The sequence below is a fragment of the Gymnodraco acuticeps genome, unplaced genomic scaffold, assembly GCF_902827175.1.
Source record: "Gymnodraco acuticeps unplaced genomic scaffold, fGymAcu1.1, whole genome shotgun sequence".
Classification (NCBI taxonomy): Eukaryota; Metazoa; Chordata; class Actinopteri; order Perciformes; family Bathydraconidae; genus Gymnodraco; species Gymnodraco acuticeps.
The window spans coordinates 1,898,644-1,919,130 of NW_022990235.1; the positions used below are offsets into that span (position 1 = coordinate 1,898,644).

General features: G+C 40.3%; 1 protein-coding gene and 1 non-coding gene across 2 annotated transcripts; both read right to left on the reverse strand.

The window, feature by feature from the left end:
- Positions 1 to 655: 655 nt before the first annotated feature.
- On the reverse strand, positions 656 to 727 carry trnaa-ugc. Its single transcript has one exon. It is a non-coding gene; the product is annotated as a tRNA-Ala (tRNA).
- Positions 728 to 18,800: 18,073 nt separating this feature from the next.
- On the reverse strand, positions 18,801 to 20,439 carry LOC117548164. The gene is made up of 2 exons (XM_034219216.1): positions 20,371 to 20,439; positions 18,801 to 20,189 (listed from the first exon to the last, which is right to left on the reverse strand). The coding sequence occupies exons 1-2, from the start codon at positions 20,422 to 20,424 to the stop codon at positions 18,801 to 18,803; spliced, it is 1,443 nt and encodes a 480-aa protein (XP_034075107.1). The 5' UTR covers positions 20,425 to 20,439.
- Between the last annotated feature and the right edge of the window lie 48 nt (positions 20,440 to 20,487).

The following is a 20,487-nucleotide window of genomic DNA, read 5'->3' on the forward strand; positions in this document are numbered from 1 at the left end:
GACCTGCTTGTATGTATACTTACACAATAGGTGTACTGTTCTCTCTATTTGTTGTACTGTCTCAGTGTGAACATAGATTAAACAGCCAGCCAAACTCTTTTGAGAGCCAGGGAATGAGCAGCCATGCTCCTTTATTGACTCATTTGCAGTTCATTGACATTCAAATGGAGTGAAATTAAAAAAAAAGAAGTTACAAGGCACTTAATGATCTCATACATGCAAGTGAAACACACACAGATTACATGTATAATAGGGCATTAATAAGTGTTTTATAATGACTAATAAAGAGCCAATATACTGCTAATATGCATGTTAATTAAGAACCAGTTGATGGTAAATGTGTGTACCTTAATATGAAGTTGTTTATTCTGTATTTGACATAATTGTTTCAATAAAAAATAAAAATAATAACTCAATATATTGAGATAGCTAAGTCAACATATTGAGATAGCTAAGTCAATATATTGAGAATATATTGACTTAGCTATCTAAATATATTGAGTTACAGGATTTTTTTTTTTTTTTTCCTGTGTCGCAAACAGGTTTCCATAGTTATCACTGTCACAGGTCTGTGGTGATAATGATTTGTTCTGCATTTGGGACTTGTACCGGTTCCCAAACCAAATCCCATCGGATTGCACCACTTCAAAACAAGTGGAGATGCCGGGGATTGAACCCGGGGCCTCATACATGCAAAGCATGCGCTCTACCACTGAGCTACATCCCCAGTTGCAACCAACAAGAACGTTACAGAATACACCACGTATTTACTCAAATATTAGACATTAATATTAGACAAACATATATTTTAGCTTTGAAAGTCAAGTCCAAGTCAAAGTCAACTTACCTCACCTCCACTCAGACATGTTATCACCATACGCACACCTGTAACTAGGTCAACAAGAGCTGCAACAAGAGGAGATTGCGTTCTTCCATTAAGGAAGAGTTCATTCAGCCAATCTTCATTTTTTTTTTTAACGCTGCACAACAGTGGAACTCAATCCCAGTAACGATTAGAGAACAAAACACCTGCAGTTTATTCAAATCTGATTTAAAAACATGCTTAGTGGAAAATCAGCTCTGTCACCACTGACACAATCTGCACTTTACAACGCTCTGTTTGTACACATGTGCCTTGACCTGTTGCTATCTGTCTGCTTTGTGAAAAGGTATTTTTGTTTAGTTGTTATGTTTTTATATATGCTTTGATCATAATATAAGCATCTATGTTGAATGTTGTTTAACTGATTGTGTTTATCTGTCATTGGAAGTGACATATATTTTTTAGGATGACTTTCAACATCTGTCCAGGTACTGCAGATGAAAAAAAGCCTCTTGGCTAACTCTGGCACATTTACAGAAATGTTAATCAATGTGCACTGTCCCTGTCATATAAACAAAAATAAATAAAAAATAAAAATAAACTTTATTGTTAATCTTTCAGTTTGTGTGTAGGCTACAGACAGATAGATCAAAATACAGTTTCCCACAATCCTGAATACAATAACAAAGATGTAAGGGAAACTTCTGCAGCAATGGAGAGTCAGGACTCAGAGAGACACGAGGAGAGTTGGAGCTTTGATGTCAAACACTGATGTTTATTTACAAGTATTGGCCGGAGAAATTCACATCACAAGTCACGGAGCAGCCAGAGGTTCTGACTGCCCGGGTGGGTTGCCACATCAATTCAGCCCACCCTCTCTCTCTCGAATAGACCTTTTAACTAGTTTACAGAGAGTTAATCCACATATTGGGGAATGGTGTGTAAACACTGGGAACACTGGAGATATCCCCGACATCTGGACTAAATTAGCACATTCCTTACGGGAGATAACAGACTCAGGGTTGGTCGTAAACGTCCCCACACAGAAAAGGTTAAATATTTTAGGAGTAAGGAAGAATTATTCTTTGACAGATTCACTCTTTTTATCATTTATGATAACCTTAAAACATTAGTCTAATAATAATTTGGTCAATACTTAACTCAATAGGCGCCTTCAGATTTGAGTGTGGTCTCACCGTACATCAATTAAATCACAAAGTAGATTAAGATCGAAACATTCAACCACAATGATTGATATAGACAACCATACTAGAAAAATCATCTCTCATCAATGTTTGGACCATCTTTTGTCAAAAGCACAATAATGAACACACATAAAACACAGATGCATAATAGCAAAAACATCTATTTTAAAATAATTAAACATTAACATTTAACCATTAGTTAATCTCACTTATCAAACTATAAAATCAAAACCAGCTTGCAGTTTAAAGATTTACTTCAAGGCAATCACTAGTCAAAAGCATGTTTAAACTCAAGATCATATGAGATCCAGCTAAAGTATACAATTCACAGTTGTGATTTGATCAATCTGTAATCTGCAAAATTGCAGTGTCTTCAATTTTAGGATTACTTAACGTTTACTTCATTACATATTAAATCGAAAGACTATGGCATGATAACATAATTACATTACTTCAACTATCAATCATTATGTCATTTCAAAATCTGAAGGGAAGATCAAACAATTCTCAAAATGTTTAACAATCTGAAAAGGAAACGCAAATATTCAAAGACTTTGGAAAAACCTGGAAAGGAAGGATTAAACATTCTTAAAACTTGAAACATAATTTTAGGTCTGTCTGTGCATGGGTAATACATTGAAGAGTAGTGTTGTTAAGCCTGATTGCTGGACAATTAAGGATATTAACATGATCTGTTATAATATTAGAAATATCTTATTATTCAATACCTTATAATCGGAAAATATCAATTAATTTATTTTGTTTAGTGTGAAAGTGCAATCTGATCTGACAAAATATATTTATCACCACTATTTAACACATGTCTGTTCACTGGAAATATAAAAAACAATAATTAATTGTACATCTGTAAACATCTGGTCATTCAATTCAAATGTTATCTTTGTACGAGAGCTGGAAGAACAGGTCCTCCTGACTCGTTCTCCTCCTCTTTTTATGACACAGAATGTCTGGTGTGTAAAGGCATCCTGTTACTGTAGATTAGCACTGAGGTGCTGATTGGCTCAAACTCTTCTTCATCAGAGCGCCATATTTCAACCCCCCCCAATTGCTCTGCTTTTGTGTGGCTCATTCAGTGAGCCCTGTATGATCCCCCAGTGAAACGGAGGCTCATCTGCCTGCATTCCTTCTGCTATCTGCTTGAGAGCAGTGCAACTGCGTATTCCAAATGGCACATCCAGGTGTCCCCCTGTGATAGGAGAGGTTAGGAAGACATAAAACTCCTCCAAGAAACAAGGAACCTTGTATTATAGAAGCCTCTGAAGCCCTCGCTCGTCCTGCAGGGTTGTCTGCTTGAGCCCACCGAGCAGAATGGTGACAAGAAGAACCCCCTCTAAGCAGAAAGGTGAAGTGAAGCATCCCATCTCATCAGAAAGTTGAAGTGTAGAATCCTCTCATCTCGAACGACCTCGTGCTTCCTTGCCCGTGGCTGGGGGTGCCATCTGCAGCCGGAAAGTGTGACCCTCTCTCTCTGACCCTTGGCCTTCAGAGCTATCCTAGTTATTGGGTTAACACTTGATAGGGATGTTTTCCTGAGTGAAGACAACTCAAGCTAATGGATTAGCACATTATCATTTAATTACAAAAATAGGATAGGCCCCTCAGAATTATTTGGGAGCGTTCCTGACACATGCACATGCATAAATGTAAGGTTTGTGTTAGTCATTTAACATGCAAGAATCATATACTCATCAGTCCAAAGCAGAGAAATGTTATTGTAAGTTAAAGGCGAGCTTGTCCCTATGGATATAACCTCTTCTCAATGATTCTAAATGTTATATTAATTCATCATTTACCGTTTAATAAAATATTAGTTTATCAGAAATACATTTTCTCTTCCATAAAACATAGGTTTGAGAAATAAATGTTCCAATATAAAATAAATTACTCAATATAATTGACTCTGCCCTCCCTTTTCTTACATATGTCACAGAAATAATAACTCAGGAGTCCATTTAAGCATGGTATAGTTTATAATCTATTAATCGAGAAGACTCAGTATCACCTGTGTGCAGTTTACAAAAAACAATTGTGAGAAACATATATTATGCAGGAAATGTATACCTTTGTTGAAAAACCAAGCACATCTGATTTGGGAGGAAAAGCTCCATCTCCTTAACATCCGAGATACTACTGATGCCATAGCATGAATGGAATTGGGTGTCTGAGGGTGTCACTACTGAGAAATGTCAAACAAATTCAAAACCTTACATTTTAAAACAGGTTTGCAGTCCTCCACTTAAGGTGACGTTATCATTGGAAACAATAAAAGCTAATTGTTTTGATGTAGAATCTATAAATTGAATCGTTAGAGCAGAACAGAATGGTTGTATTGTAGCCTGAGTCCCGTGCCGCCTCTAGTTTTACCAGGTGGAAACATTGTCCATATAATGTGAATACATGTAGAGCTAGACATTAAGAGGCCCCTGACATTAGGCCTATTTCAACTTACAGGCATCCTCTGCATAGCAGTATGAATAACCTTAAAAAAACAAACAACCCACTCTGTGGTAACGAGAGTCATGTATCTGAACCAAATGCCCTAAGTGAAGCTGTTAGTCTCATCCGACTGACCCAAGGGTTGGTGCTGGTGTGACAGGGAGGCTTCCAAGTGTTCAAAGCAGAGGTCAAGCTTTCAGTTCATGGCTCGGTGGGGGGAGCAGACCCATGTGAGACAGTATCAACGGCTGTAATGTTCAGTTTGAGGAGTGTCTTTCTCTCTGGGAGCAGGAAATGGTGTCCATTCTCGGATCAGACCATAAATGTCATGTAGAGCAGCCATAGCATCTCTGTGACTGCATTCAGCCGGACTGTAGCAGGGCAGAACTGGATGACTTTTAGTGAAGCCGTCCAAGGCCATAGACAAAATGGAACCACGTACTAACAAAAGGGACACAAGGTCAACAATGTCTCTCTTTACCTTTGGCCTGATTGTCAAACAAATTAGTGGGAAAAATGTGGAACACTAATCCATCATCATGTGAAATTTTGAGTTAATTTAAATAATTATTTATGGGTTGAAGTCAAATTAACATTAACATTAGAACTAAAGTCAGTCAAAATTGGACTTGCACGGATCAGAATCTAATCAATGCACCATTTCCGCAGCTCTGTAATGAAAAGGACAACAAGATTAGGTACATTACAGGAGCGTTAAAACTCCCAAACATGCACACGTATCTTATTCTAGTAGAGATTAGAGGACAAGGTCTAAAGTTGTCAACGAAATTATCAAGTCAAAGTTGTATTTATTTTATCTTATGTACCACAGTTAATTTAATACATCTTGAATTACCAATAACTCTAAAGAAGGCAACAATTGACAATGTGGATAAGGTGAATACTCATCCAAAGTGTGTGTGTGTGTGTGTGTGTGTGTGTGTGTGTGTGTGTGTGTGTGTGTGTGTGTGGGTGTGGGTGTGTGTGTGTGTGTGTGTGTGTGTGTGTGTGGGTGTGTGTGTGTGTGTGTGTGTGTGTGTGTGTGTGTGTGTGTGTGTGTGTGTGTGTTGTAGTGAAATATTTGTATTTATTCATGTTAGCAAACTATGGATAAGCTTAAAATGGGAATAATTTGGGTAAAACTGTGAGCTGGATTTGGGGCCTGTTGACATGTGTTTTTGAGGACAAAGGAAGATGGGGGAAGGTGAGAGCATGTCTTGAGTTGCATTCAACTTAGATCTAGCTACAGTGATTGGGGAAACCTAAGGTCTAAGGTGTTAGGGATATTTGGGGCTGCCAATCAAGGAGGTCCAAATGGGAGGATCTGATAACTCCTCCCATTGTCAAAGAGTATAAACACAGACACACACGCGGTGTTCAGCCTCTTTCCTCTGGCTGGCTCACGTGCAGGTAAATTCGGGATCCCAAAGATTAACTGTATTGAATTTGTACTGTATTGATTGTATTGCATTGTCATATTACCATTAAAGTAACGGTTACTTGGTAGCTCTGGATTCCTTCCTGTATTAACCAGCTTGATAGGGACGCGCAGAGATTTGAAAAGCGGACCAGATATCCCTTTGAATCTCTAACAAATGGTGACCCTCGACGTGCCAGATATAACGAAGCTGAGGAAGAATCCAGACGACCAGAATGGGTCGGGAATAAACGCTTTCAAACATCTCAGACAATCGGCAGGTTGGTACGCAGACGCCTGTTATGAAATTCGACTGTCTGTAATTGGATACGCTAAAACTTTAGGATTGTCTGTAGGCGTTTCACAGTGTTTTTAAAGTTTGAATGGAATATACAATGCATATTTTACTATGTTAGGAAAGTTATATACAAAACGTAAACGTTGATCGCCAGGTAGACGGAAAGTCCTGCGTAACGTAAATAGAGCAGTTTGGCGTGGATCTGCAGGTAGTTTAGTCCTGAGTGGCGTGGAGACGGTGCAGTTTTGTTGGTTGCGAGGTTTGATTCCTGCACGACAAAAACCTGGAAACACGATATTTTAGATCGGGTCGCCGTTTAAAACTGGGGTTAAATAACAGACCAAGGCTGAAAGCTAAAAGCCAGAGGTCTGTTATATGTTAAATCGGGGGAGAGCGTTTCCCTTTGTCTGTAAACTTCTGCTGCTGCCATCTAGTGGCTGAAAGGGGGTATCACACCCTTGACATTTGTATGGTTTAGCTTCGAGCTTCGAGTTTAATCTGTAAACTTCTGCTGCTGCCATCTAGTGGCTGAAAGGGGGTATCACACCCTTGACATTTTTCATTACATTGCTGGCCGGTATTGAAGACGGGAAGCACGTTAATAGTAACAACGACAATAGCCCAGTATATTAATTAGAACTGATTTTGGAAAACTGGTACAAAACAATAAGGAATTGAACATTTTTTACAACGACAGCACCAGGAGATGAGTAAACTCAAGAATCTGTAGAGTGTAAATACATGGTGAAAAACACATTTTACACTCGAACTGTTTGCACATCATAGACAAGGAATTTAGACAATATAAATAAATGTTCAGAAAGTAGACATAGGCCTACACTTGATTCAAATGTCATTACTGTGATCCGATTGGTGTGCTCTGCAGGTTTACTATTGTTCGAAGTAATAGTGGGATTTAAAATGAGAGAAAATATGGAGATGTTTTTTTTCGTAGTGTGTGGAATATGTGATGCTGGAAACATGTAAGTATTTCAGAGTTGTGTTGGGTAAATATGTAACAATGGATGAAACAATTTTTGGAGTGAGTTTTTGTAATATCATTAGTAGACATTAATTATGTTGTTTAGATGGCATTTAACAACTAAGACAGATAGTATGATTAGAAAGAGACAGAGTGGAAAGGGTTGGATTTATTTAACATCAGTGTGCTAGACTTCTTATAGGTAAGGTGTCCCGAGACCTGGACTCCCCCTCTGAGTTAGAAAGGCTTCGATCCCGACCCTCCAAGCAGACAAAAGACCTAACCCAACAGGAGACTCCTCCTTCTCCATCGTACAGACAGAGAACCAGAGCTGAACCAACAACAACAACAAGACTACATCAAGACTGCAGCCAGAACTATCTCCACCTGTGGCATCCAGAACCAAACAGCATGCTGACACACAGAGAGATACTCTCATCAGACAGGACATGAGAGTAGAATCCGCCCTCCATAAAAACAGCAGAGAGACTGTAAAGGAGGAGTGCAACAACAGTGGCATGATGGGGCTGCAGATGTAACTGGGCCAATGGCTGCCTAAAAAAGTTACAGCGGATGGTTTCAAAAGCTGAGGGACTGAAGAGAAGACAGAATCAGAGGAGTTGTCATGGTCGATTAGAAGTGAGGAGGCCGGGGTCACGGCTTGAGAAAACCAGGGGAGGAGAAAAGGAGAACGGGAATGAGTGAGTTACACATAAACACACTTATTCACAAAACGCACATTTAAATAACTTGAATTAACTTTATAAATACGTAAAGACAGAAAGATTTATTAATCAATTGGTAAATTAAAAATAGCAGTAAAGAGGAAACTATTAAAGTAAAATGATAATCATCCTAAAACACACTGACAGAGTAGAACCATATTCTTGAATATTTTCATCATGTTAACAAATCATTCTTTAAGAGATTTTTATTCACGTGTGAATAAAGTAGCGATCTCATTGGTTACAATATTGATCACCATTAAAAGGATAGTTTTAGGAACCACTCTATAGGACAAATCTTTATTTGTATTAATAATGTTAAAGGGAGAGCTGGTGCCAAGCCACATATAAAATTCCAATCTAGAGTGTTGATTTCACCATTGTGGCATAGTTATTACCATAGGAGGGCTTTAAGATGGAAATATAAAACGACTTCGGTTTTAAATCCTTGATAAAGGAGGGAGTAATTGTTGCATGTTCGGACACCCAAGGTTCCACACACTGCTAAAGAGTTTATCATTGTTTTTTAAGTAGACAATAATTATAATGAGCTATGAAATGCAGAGCGACACAGATCCTAGTAATGTTTTGACTCAAGATAATAGTTATGTACACAAGTTTCTGAAATAGATCATTAGACATTTTAATACTAATTAGGTGTAAATGGATTGCAGTAGTAGTAGTACTCGAAGGAAGTGAGTTTTGTACCAAGTTTCAGGAAAAGTGGGAGGCAGAAGTCCCAATGACAAGTGAGAATCATCTTGAAAATCATAGTTGAAATCGTGACATATTTTTGTAGACAAAGGATACTGGCCTATGCTGAAATGTCAAAGTCTCTGCAGAGCACGACACATGGCCAAAAAAGACGGAGACCAACTGACCTTTGACCCTGACCGACAGTGTAACTTGACAAGGCACTGTGGATGACTGACTCTGGGGTGAACCTGACCAAACTTGACTTTATAACCTGACGGTGTGAGTGTGAATGTGAGTGTATGTCTGCATGTGATCAGTGTAACTGCATGATTCTAAAACAATAACCAACCAAGCATGTTTTTGGACTAACATATTATTTTGATGCTCCAAGGGAAACGAGAGGTTTCCTAAAAATTCCACAAAAAAGGGAAACTGCACATGTGACCCGGTTATATTTTACTCTCACATGAGTTGGCGGTTTGCAAATGTAAAACTAAAATCTGTTTCTTTTAGGCCTGAAGGACGGAGAGGAACACTTCTTTTCACTGAAGTGTTTACTGTGGAAATAATGATAATGGATGTCAAATTGTAAATAATGTTCGTTATATCCCTAACCAATTACCTGACAGTTTTTGTTCCCCTCCCATTACAGGGTTTTGTTACACATGATTTCATGTGTAAAAGGGGGGAGTGTGTATAATGTATAAATGTCAACATGGCTGTAAAATTCACAATTTAAATTTTTCTTTTAAGGATTGACAGAAACCTTCCGCCCCAACCCAGATGTTCAAACTGAGCATTGAATGTAATTAACCTGCTCCATATCTGGGGATAAGATACTGTTTGATGAATGTTGAGATGTTTCTAAATATTGATTTGAATTATAACAGGTAATGCAGAAGCAGTGGCCAAGGGGCTACTGTGAGAGATGTAATTCCAGAATAGAATACCGAAGAAGTTGAGCTGTGATAATGAAACAATTTTGTAATAGTTTAACAGACATTAGAGTAACTGAGGTTTGAAATGTAGAAAGAACATATTACAGTTAAAGCTAAAACATAGTAGTGTATTGAGACAGAATTTAATTTAGACAACATCATGTAACTAACCTGGTAAAGAAGTAAAAGCCATAGACTTTATTATTTAGGTCATTATGGGGATATACATTTCATCTAAATTTAGAATAGAAAGACATTTGATGACAGTTTGTTGGAATTCTGTATTCATTTTTTCAGCGTGATAATATCTAAGCACTGACAGGTAAAAGCAGTATCACCAGGAAATCATTCACTTTGTTAGTATCGTGATTTTGGTTGTTTTTGAATCCATAACATTAGTGTGTTTCTTTACCAGAAACATTAGCAGTTCATATTATATTTGGATTTTAAATAGGATTTCATTTAAAAATAAACACGGATGCTTGTCAGAAATTCAGAGCTATTGAAATATGTTATTTAGTTTACCTAAAGATGTTGAGGTTCTTATTTAGTTGGCACAATCCAAGTATTAAGATTCTGAAGCTGCACTGGCAGATAAGAGGTCTACAATTAATTTAGAAAACCTGTTCACAGACGGCTGTTGTTTCGAGACACCCCAACAACAGGCTCCAAGTGGGTCAAAACAGCTGAGCGTAGGCTTGAGGGAGTTGTATCAGATTTCTCCACACAGGTTGCTGGCGCCAAAAGGGGGACCCGAGAAGCACGAGGCCGACACAGCAGAGTTCGTCTGGCTGAAAGTCATCAGGACAAAGTGGCTCAACCCCAGGCTCTCCGGCCCCGACCGAGTGATCCAGCGGACCTCTTATGCCGTCTGCCTGGGAGAAAAGGGGGACAGCTCGTACCACGGGAGCCAGTGTGCGGCGGGGAAACCACCTGCTAGGACCAGGGGACGACATCAGGACGGACGTGGCCCTGGCAGACGTGGACTACTCGGAAGCAGCGGACTGGAGGAGCAGGACCCTGGAGACATCCTTACAGCGGACGACCCGGGAGGCATCATCAGCGGGCCGGAGAAGGAGGATCGTGAAGACATCTCTACAGCATCGACCCGGAAGCCGCCATCAGCGGGCCGGAGGAGGAGGAGGAAGACATCTCTCTAGCAGGCAGCCCAGAAGCTGCTGTCAGCGGATCGGGGGGACAAAGACACGGCAAGCCAGGACGGCACAGGGGACTTGTCGAGGCAGCAGAGGAGTCTACTTCTCTCTGATCAGTTCCACCCGTGAAGGGAAAGCCGCATCTCCCCCTCCCTATTAGCTGTCCTTGTGGGCTATTCCTCCGAGGGGGGGGGGGGGGCTGATGATTCTAGCACTCAGCTGCCCCCTCATGGTTCCTTCACTGCCATGGAAAGTGGTGTTCTGTCTCCATGAAGTTTTCAAGTACTCTAAATACCAGCTTCGGATGGATTTATACAATGTTTGGGGGACGGACACAGTAAAAAGAATGACAGTGGGTATATTTCAAAATGCCTTGTCTAAGTTTATCTCTGGAGAAGGAGATAAAAAGGGGGATTTGTAGTGAAATATTTGTATTTATTCATGTTAGCAAACTATGGATAAGCTTAAAATGGGAATAATTTGGGTAAAACTGTGAGCTGGATTTCGGGCCTGTTGACATGTGTTTTTGAGGACAAAGGAAGATGGGGGAAGGTGAGAGCATGTCTTGAGTTGCATTCAACTTAGATCTAGCTACAGTGATTGGGGAAACCTAAGGTCTAAGGTGTTAGGGATATTTGGGGCTGCCAATCAAGGAGGTCCAAATGGGAGGATCTGATAACTCCTCCCATTGTCAAAGAGTATAAACACAGACACACACGCGGTGTTCAGCCTCTTTCCTCTGGCTGGCTCACGTGCAGGTACATTTGGGATCCCAAAGATTAACTGTATTGAATTTGTACTGTATTGATTGTATTGCATTGTCATATTACCATTAAAGTAACGGTTACTTGGTAGCTCTGGATTCCTTCCTGTATTAACCAGCTTGATAGGGACGCGCGGAGATTTGAAAAAGCGGACAGTTTATTCCTTCCTGTATTAACCAGCTTGATAGGGACGCGCGGAGATTTGAAAAGCGGACCAGATATCCCTTTGAATCTCTAACAGTGTGTGTGTGTGTGTGTGTGTGTGTGCCCAAGGTTTAAAACATTTGGGACAGCAGTGAGAATGTTATGAGAAACCATTTGTTGCTTAGACTAAACCCGAAGGAAGCTAGACTGGAACATTTTAAATAAATCAAACACTTGTACATTAATTAAATACATTTGACATTTAGCTTGAGCTGGGTTCAATACTTTTTTTTAATTGGGCTTGAGTAGAACCTTTACATGGATTTGGCTTGCTACAAAAAGTGATACTGATCTCTGTCTGTTAGGATTTGGAAGTCTCATGATTTATGGTGTGGACCTGCGAAGGAGAGGCCCTTGGAAAACAACATCCATCTTCGAACTGCAATTATTGATATTAAAGAGATTGCAACATTATACTTCTTAAAAAAAAATTGCTCAATTAATTTAACACATTTATTATGCACACAATAAAAACTTCAACAAATATATTGATCCTGGCTTAACCAGCGACCTTTGCTCTGTTGTTCATAAGCTCAGTTTCAGAAAACCTGTCAGTAGTTTAACAACTATTAGAATTGTAGTAATGTCTATAGACCAATTGGTTGATACTAGAAATAATTGGAAACAGTTTAATAAAGAATGTTAATCTATATTTAAAACTGTAATTGAACTTCAACTTATATTAATGATCTGATTCCAGTGGCCAGTTGGAATAGATAATCAACAAAGTTTCCATTTTGCAGCAACAGCGCAAAAGGTTTCAATAATAATTAGTATTATGTCTGAGTCTAGTTCTGTCTTATCTGCTTTGTTTCGGAATGTGTTCAATACATTACGTTTTTTTATTCATTATTACGATACAATACATAGATTAAGAATAAATGAAACAAATAATACAACATTGACATAATTGAGCAGATTTTTTTTTTATTTTTGCAACCCTGATCTCCTCAGGCAGGTCTTTACGACCAGCAGTGATGCCTCTGAGGGTCTCGGGGCGCAGGACGGGGCATAGGGTTTATACAAGGTCACAAAGATATCTTAACATACCAGCAATACAATTTAAAATGTATTGTTAAAGCAATATCATCTTATTTTCTTCTTACACCTGCAGCGCACACCCTGAACAGTGTGTTTCTTGTTTACATTTTCCTCTGCACACTCAGATGCAGGACATAAAAACACTCTTTTGCTATTTATTTTCATTTTGCAGCACATTTATACTACCAGAATTTTGCTTTACATCTTTATATTATTTGTTTTTCTCAAGTCATTTACTTTTGGTGAGAAGACTAAAGTTTAGTTCATTTTAACCTGGCTATGGACTGATTCATTATTAGTTGTTACAAAACATACACAAGACGGCGGGTAGACAAACCAATATAGACCCCCCATACAAACAATTAGACAAACAAACATGAACTCGCAATAAACACCAGCACGACAGCAAAGCTCAATTTAGTCCGAATTAAGAGGTTTCAGAGGGGGTAGGGAATTATAGATGGAGCGCCTTGACTCACGCGTCCACCCTTGTATATAAGTCCTAGATCGTGCCTGAAGACCGTCCAAAAGTGATAACTAGCTTATCCTCTTGCGACACCACTACTCTATTCTAGTGGCGCTATGCACCCCCGACCAGGAGAACATAGCCTTTTTTCCGCTACCCTTTCTCTCCAACAACAGCACAGTTAACTGTAGTCCTACACGACCAGATACACCCGCCATCGAGTTCATCACAACGATGAAACACAGTTTTGTTCTACACTTGCTTGCCACTGCCCACCCGTGATCAATTAGCCTATAATTGTATGTATGCACCCCAGACCGGCACCAGCTCCTCCAGCAATAATGTAGGGAACGCTCCTCCAGCAATTGTAGGGAACGTTCCTCCAGCAAAGTAGGGAACTGTGGCGCATCGGGTGATGCACGCACCTTGCGCTGCCCCGACCTTACCAGCAATGTAGAAGACGGTCACAAACAACGAGTGCTTTTAGATCATCTCGTTTTTAATAGGGATGAAGGTGGTGTGAGTTAAAGATATAGACAGGAACTGTGACTTTCTTCCTCTCAGCTGCACTGCCCCAGCCACCCAAACACGGGGGATATTTACACACACCCCCGCGGCTGCTGCTGGAGCCGTGCTCAGAGAGGCGATGGGGATAATATCTCTGGCTGCTTCTTTTTAACTGCTGGTGTTGGCCGCTGAAACCCCCAGAATTGGGCGATTTGTCCAATACAAATCTTTACATTGCTTTCATACAGAAGCTCCACTTTACTGATGTATTTCTTTAAGGTTTCTCCGAACATGAGCTGTGCATGCTTGTATGGTACTTCAGTCCCGAGCAGCATACACAGAGAAAATCAGCCAGGACCAAAGTCCCCAGACACTGATCCCCTGGGTTTATAATCCCCAAATGTTCATTAACCAAAAAACGAAACACAACCGCTCAGTTTCACAGGTAATTTTAGGATACCGTCAATCACAGATTCTGGTAAGGCAATGTCCAAATGTGGATTTGAAATTACACTTACCAGTTCTGAAGATTTGTTGGTATCCTGCCGACAACGCCAATTTGTAAGGGAAACTTCTGCAGCAATGGAGAGTCAGGACTCAGAGAGACACGAGGAGAGTTGGAGCTTTGATGTCAAACACTGATGTTTATTTACAAGTATCGGCCCGGAGAAATTCACATCACAAGTCACGGAGCAGCCAGAGATTCTGACTGCCCGGGTGGGTTGCCACATCAATTCAGCCCACCCTCTCTCTCGAATAGACCTTTTAACTAGTTTACAGAGAGTTAATCCACATATTGGGGAATGGTGCGTAAACACTGGGAACACTGGAGATATCTCCGACATCTGGACTGCATTAGCACATTCCTTACGGGAGATAACAGACTCAGGGTTGGTCGTACACGTCCCCACACAGAAAAGGTTAAAGATCTTAGGAGAAAGATGGTTCACAATCTAAGATGGCAGCATGTCTGTACCTGTCCCTGTCCGCTGTGCTCGCATGTCTGTTCTAGTGTTGTCTACGTGATATCTGTTATCTTTGTAAAACACCGGTCAATATATGTGAGCTGTTTTGGACAGTACAACCAGGGCGAGCGTTGTTGATGCCGTAATATTACGGCTAAACATTACTGCCCCGTTCCTGGGACCACTGTATCCGCTTGGACTGCGGAGCCTGTGCTCACTTTCCGGAGCTGAAACGCCACCTGTGTTGCGCTTGATTTTGGACTTTGGTGGACTGGGATCGTTCATGGATGTATAAGAACGGGTTTCGTTGAGCTAAAGCATAGCATGACTGGGCTTGTGTTCTTGTTTACATGAGACGTCAAACAACCGTCATCTTCGTTCTCGGGAGGACTGAAAGTCCAGGACCGGATTCTCACCTCGCTGACCTGGCATTTCTCAACTTCGGCAGGACGGAAAACGCGGACGGCATTCCTGTGCTGATTTCTGGATTTCTTCAGCAGGCCCTCTCTACCTCCTGACACATGTCACCCAGCATGTTTCTCCTAATACCTATTTTTCTCCTACTGACTATTCTCCATCCATATGAGGTGCGTGAAGGGTATGAAGACCAAAATGTGCCTCATCTTGTCTTCCCTAGTAAAGACACAAACTGGGATTCTACTTTGTTTAAGAGCTCTGTAAATTGGAGCATTCTAATCTCCAAGGATCTCACGACTCTACCTTGTCTTATTCGTCTTTTTAGTCCTTATAACTGGTTGTTTTCAATGAACTCATATTCCTATGGTGGAAAGAGAGTAATAGGTCTATATAATGAATCAATGCAAACAACAACTTGGGTGAAAAGGAAATGTTTCGTTGTTATCCTGCTCCTCTTATCAGGAAATGTTCATCCAAACCCTGGACCAGATTTTAATGGTCTGAGTACCCCTGATGATTTTAAAGCTAGGTCGGGTCTTGGTATCATCCACATAAATGTCAGAAGTCTACTTCCTAAAATGGACCACATGAAAATCTGGGCAAAATCCTCTGATTCTGATGTTCTTGTTTTATCTGAAACTTGGCTAAAGAAATCTATCACTGACAAAGACATTGCAATTAAGGGTTACAATGTGTTTCGTTGTGACCGTCCCAGAAAAGGTGGTGTTGCAATTTATGTAAAAACAAAATGTCATGCTACCATCCAATCATCTGTGTCTCTTAGCAGACCATTTGAACTACTTGCGCTGAAATTGGAACTTCTTAAGGGTCAGTTTATCACTGTTGTAGAGTGCTATAGACCCCCTTCAGCAAGCATTGAGGCTTTATCATCATTGAGTCATCAGTTATCTTGCTTAGATTTTAATGAGATTTTAATTGCTGGAGACTTTAATTGGGACAGGTTGTCCTCTGTCTCCGATAGTTTTAAATCAACCTGTGACTCTTTTAATCTTACGCAATTTATCAATAGCCCAACTCGTCCTAATCTTAAACACCAAGATAAATCGTCTCTTATCGACTTATTTTTAACAAATGCGCCTCATACGTTTTTGGATATTGGTATTTTTGTAAATGATATGAGTGACCATTGCGCTATAGCTACAATCAGGCAAGCTAAGCTTCCAAAAACAAGACCACAAATAGTTTTAAACGTGACTTTAAACATTTTTGCGAGCAAGCATTTTTTCATGACCTGTGGGATTTTGATTGGAACAAGATCTCTCTCATTAGTGATGTTGAACTGGCATGGGATTATTTTCATGAGGCTTTTACTAGAATTATAAACAAACATGCTCCTTTCCGCAAATTTAGGGTGAAAGAGCTAAAAAATCCCTGGTTTAGTCCTCAACTGGCCAGCATTCTAAAAGAAAGGGATATTGCCTGGTCAAGGGCCAAAAATCGAAATCCCAAGTGGATTGGATTGTTTTTAGACAGCTCCGAAATCATTTCACCTTCCTAGTTAAAAAGGCTAAATCTGAGTACCACATTTCTAATACTACTAGTAACTTAAATGATCCAAAGAAATTTTGGAAGGTAATAAAAAAACTCATTTGGAACAGAAACTAAAAATGAATTACCAGCCTGCATTGTTACAGATTCGCAAACCCTCACTGACAAATCGGCCATTCTCAACTGCTTTAATGAACATTTTATTTGATCTGGTTCTTTGTTTGAGTCCCTACATTCGGGCCCTGGACAGAACGTTGATTCCTCACCACCTTCATCCCATCCCATGGCTCAGCCATTCAATTTTACTTTTATCGAGGTGATAGAGGTCCACAAAGCATTGCAGAATCTGGATCCACACAAATCGGCAGGTCCGGACAAACTTCCTCCTCATTTTCTTAAATTAGCAGCAGACTTTATAGCTGAGCCGCTTACTTATCTTTTTAATTTAACTCTTTCCAACAATGAGATTCCTAACATATGGAAATCTGCATATGTTCTTCCTTTACTGAAAGGAGGGGATGCCTCATCTGTTAATAATTATAGGCCAATTTAAAAATTATGTGTTGTAGCGAAGGTCCTCGAAAAGCTTCTCAGTGAACAACTTAAATTATTCTTGGACACAAATTATATTTTGTCAGAACACCAATCCGGTTTTAGAAAATAACACAGCACAACAACTGCTGCTATTAAAGTGGTGAACAACATAATTGAGGCATTGGACTGTAAAAAGTATTGTGCAGCTCTATTTATTAATTTGTCAAAGGCATTTGACACAGCTGATCATATCATCCTGACGGAAAGACTTCACAGTATCGGCTTATCTAGGCATACTGTAGGTTGGTTTTTAAATTATTTATCAGCGAGAACCCAATGTGTCCAATTTTCTGGGTCCTTTTCTTCCTTCCTCCCGATAGCAAAGGGTGTGCCACAAGGTTCCATATTAGGACCCATTCTTTTTACCATATATGTAAATAATCTATGTAATAATTTAGCAAATGCTTCTTACCATTTTTATGCAGATGACACTGTTATTTATTGTTCCTCCGCTTCTTAGAGCAAAGTCTAGATTTCCTCCAGTCTGCCTTTGATGTCATACAAACCCATTTATATCAACTATAGTTGGTATTAAATGCTGAAAAATCCAAAGTGATGATATTTTCGAATGGCAAAAAGTTACCATCTATTCTACCGAAGATTTGTACTGCACAAGGGACTGACATTGAGAGGGTCACAACTTACAAATATCTGGGATTTCTTATTGAACAGAACTTGTCTTTCAAGTTACACACGGAAAATGTTGTTTCAAAGCTAAAAATAAAATTAGGTTTCTTTTACAGGAATAAATCCTGTTTCTCTTTTCAGACAAGGAAACATTTGATATCTGCAACGTTTTTACCTGTATTAGATTATGGTGACCTGCTATACATGAATGCCTCTGACCAATGCCTAAAGAGCTTGGATACTGTGTAGGGGAGAGTGAGGTAATGTGAGACATTTTTTACATTTGCTCCCCTCTCACTGAGCTAAAATTATATATCAGTAACATTTACACATTTCCTATTAATTCAGGATGTTTCCTAGCTATGGAAATTATCAGAATGTTTTCAGTACAAAGGGCAATGAAAATATGATTGTTTAAAAAAAAGTGGTCTTGTGTCTCACTTCACCCCAGCTCAGGGGTAAACTTAGACAGACCAGAGAAATCAAGGGGGGTAAAGTGAACCAGTTGGGGGTAAGCTGATCCACTTACGTTTTCCACTTTAAAACTACCATAACAACACATGTTGTAACAATTAGAAACCTGATAGCTAGATTGACAACCACACATTCCAAAACTAATGTCGGACTAGTATCAGAATCATGAGGATTGGTCAATTAAGCACATTTCTTTAAACACTTGAAAGTAACCCAAAGTACTAAAAAGTAAATCAAATACAACATAATATAATTCAAAAATGTTTTAATTAACATTCACAGTGTGGGAGTCAGAACACAGGACCTTTAGAGCCAGCTAGTGTCTGGGGGTCAGAGCAAAGGACAATCAGAACCAGCTAGTGCACAGTCTTGGGGTCAGAACATGGACCCATAATCAGAACCAGCTAGTACACAGTCTGGGGCTCAGAACATAGGACCATCAGAACCAGCTAGAACAGCCTGGGACTCAGGCTAGACCCACCTGGATTAGAACATCAGCCTCATACTCTATAACAAGGCCTACTCTACATTCCAGCCCTAAAGGTTACAGGGAAAGGTGAAGAGTTGCTCTCTCTGTGTGGTTCCTCCAGGCCTATTAGGTTGAGGCAGCTTCTTCACCACATCACCTTTAGGAACATGTGCCACATCATTTTCTTTTATAGCAAACGTGGGTCTCTCCCACTGTTTCTTGTTTCCCTGGATTCTTCTGAGGAATTGTGTAAGTATTTCGTCATCCTCAACTTTCTCAACCATGCCAACGTAACGGAGACTCCTGTGTTTGGTTGCAAAGTTAACTAGGACAAAGTCACCCACGTTCAGATCTGTGTTTCCAGGATCACTTCTCTCATCCTCAGGGCTCTCATCATCAAGTGGGACAGGGACATCACTCTCCTCAGAGCTGCTATCTATGATTTTCCTTTTGGGTGCTTTCTTTTTCAGTTTTCCCTTTTCTTTGCTATTTAGTTTTTTCCCTGCCAGTTTCTTTTGTCTCTCTTCATAAGCCTTTTCTATTGCCTGCTTCTCAGGAGTATCTGTTAGGATGGCTGTCTTCACACGCTTTCTTTTGGTTTGTGCTCTGGGGGGACATTTGGGAAGTGGTAGGATTTCACGAGGAGACACATATCCAGGTCGGCTGGGAACATCTGAGTCAGCTGGCGAGGCACATCCATGTGGACCACGCGGAGTGGATGGATTAGCATCTGCAGCAGGTGGTTCATCTGCAGGGAGTGGACCATCTGGATCATCTGAAGTGGATGGACCAGTGGATGCAGGCTGCAGCTCAGGGTTTGGCCGGTCTGACACCATGGATGGTGCAAACGCTTCCTCAGGGAAAATATCTCTGTTATATGGGAAAATCCCAGTGGACTTGAATCCAGAAGTGATATTCCGTGGTGTCACTGCTGACAAGAAGGCCTCATTCACAAGTCCTGCAATCTGGTAGATGGAGACTGTTTTGCCAGGGTTAGACCTCATCCACCCATCAAGAGCTCGGTTGTATAGGGTCTTTAACGGGCCATACACGGTCACGTCGAGAGGCTGCATGCGATGGGATGTGTGGGGTGGAAGGGTGAGCATAACAATACTGTTGCTCTTTGCTTTTTCTACTGCCTTGAGTGAGATGTGAGCTTTAAGATTATCAAGGATTAGCAGCATGGGACGGTCAGGAGTGCACTGAGTGTGCTGTATCAGGTGATCAAGGAACTCAGGCCAGGTGTCTTCATTCATCCATCCTGTTCTGGTGGAGGCACCTTTGGCTCCTGGAGGTGCTCCTATCATGAAGTCATCCTTAAACCTAACTCTGGGGAAGACAAACATGGGAGGTATGGCATTCCCAACAGCATTCACTGCACACACCACAGTCACCAGTACTCCTCTCTCAGCTGATGTGATAGAACCAACTTGCTTTTTTCCTTTCTCTGTCACAACCTGAATCAAATAGAAAGTTTAGAATCAATGGCATGTGCAATCAGTAGGCTACTATTGGTCTAAAGGTACATTGTATTTCATTTCAGTCCATTCGTTTTTTCCAGTTCACAGGTTCACTAGTCATTATCACAAGCCACTCAGTATCACTCTGGTGCTCTCTAGTGTATCATATGTAGCTTACCTGCCGTGGCTTTTGAACTGTAACGACGCCTGTTTCATCCACATTGTAAATCATGTGTGGAGGGAATTTGTGCCTGTTAAAGAAGAGAGGCAAGGGAAGAACATTATCAGAATCAAA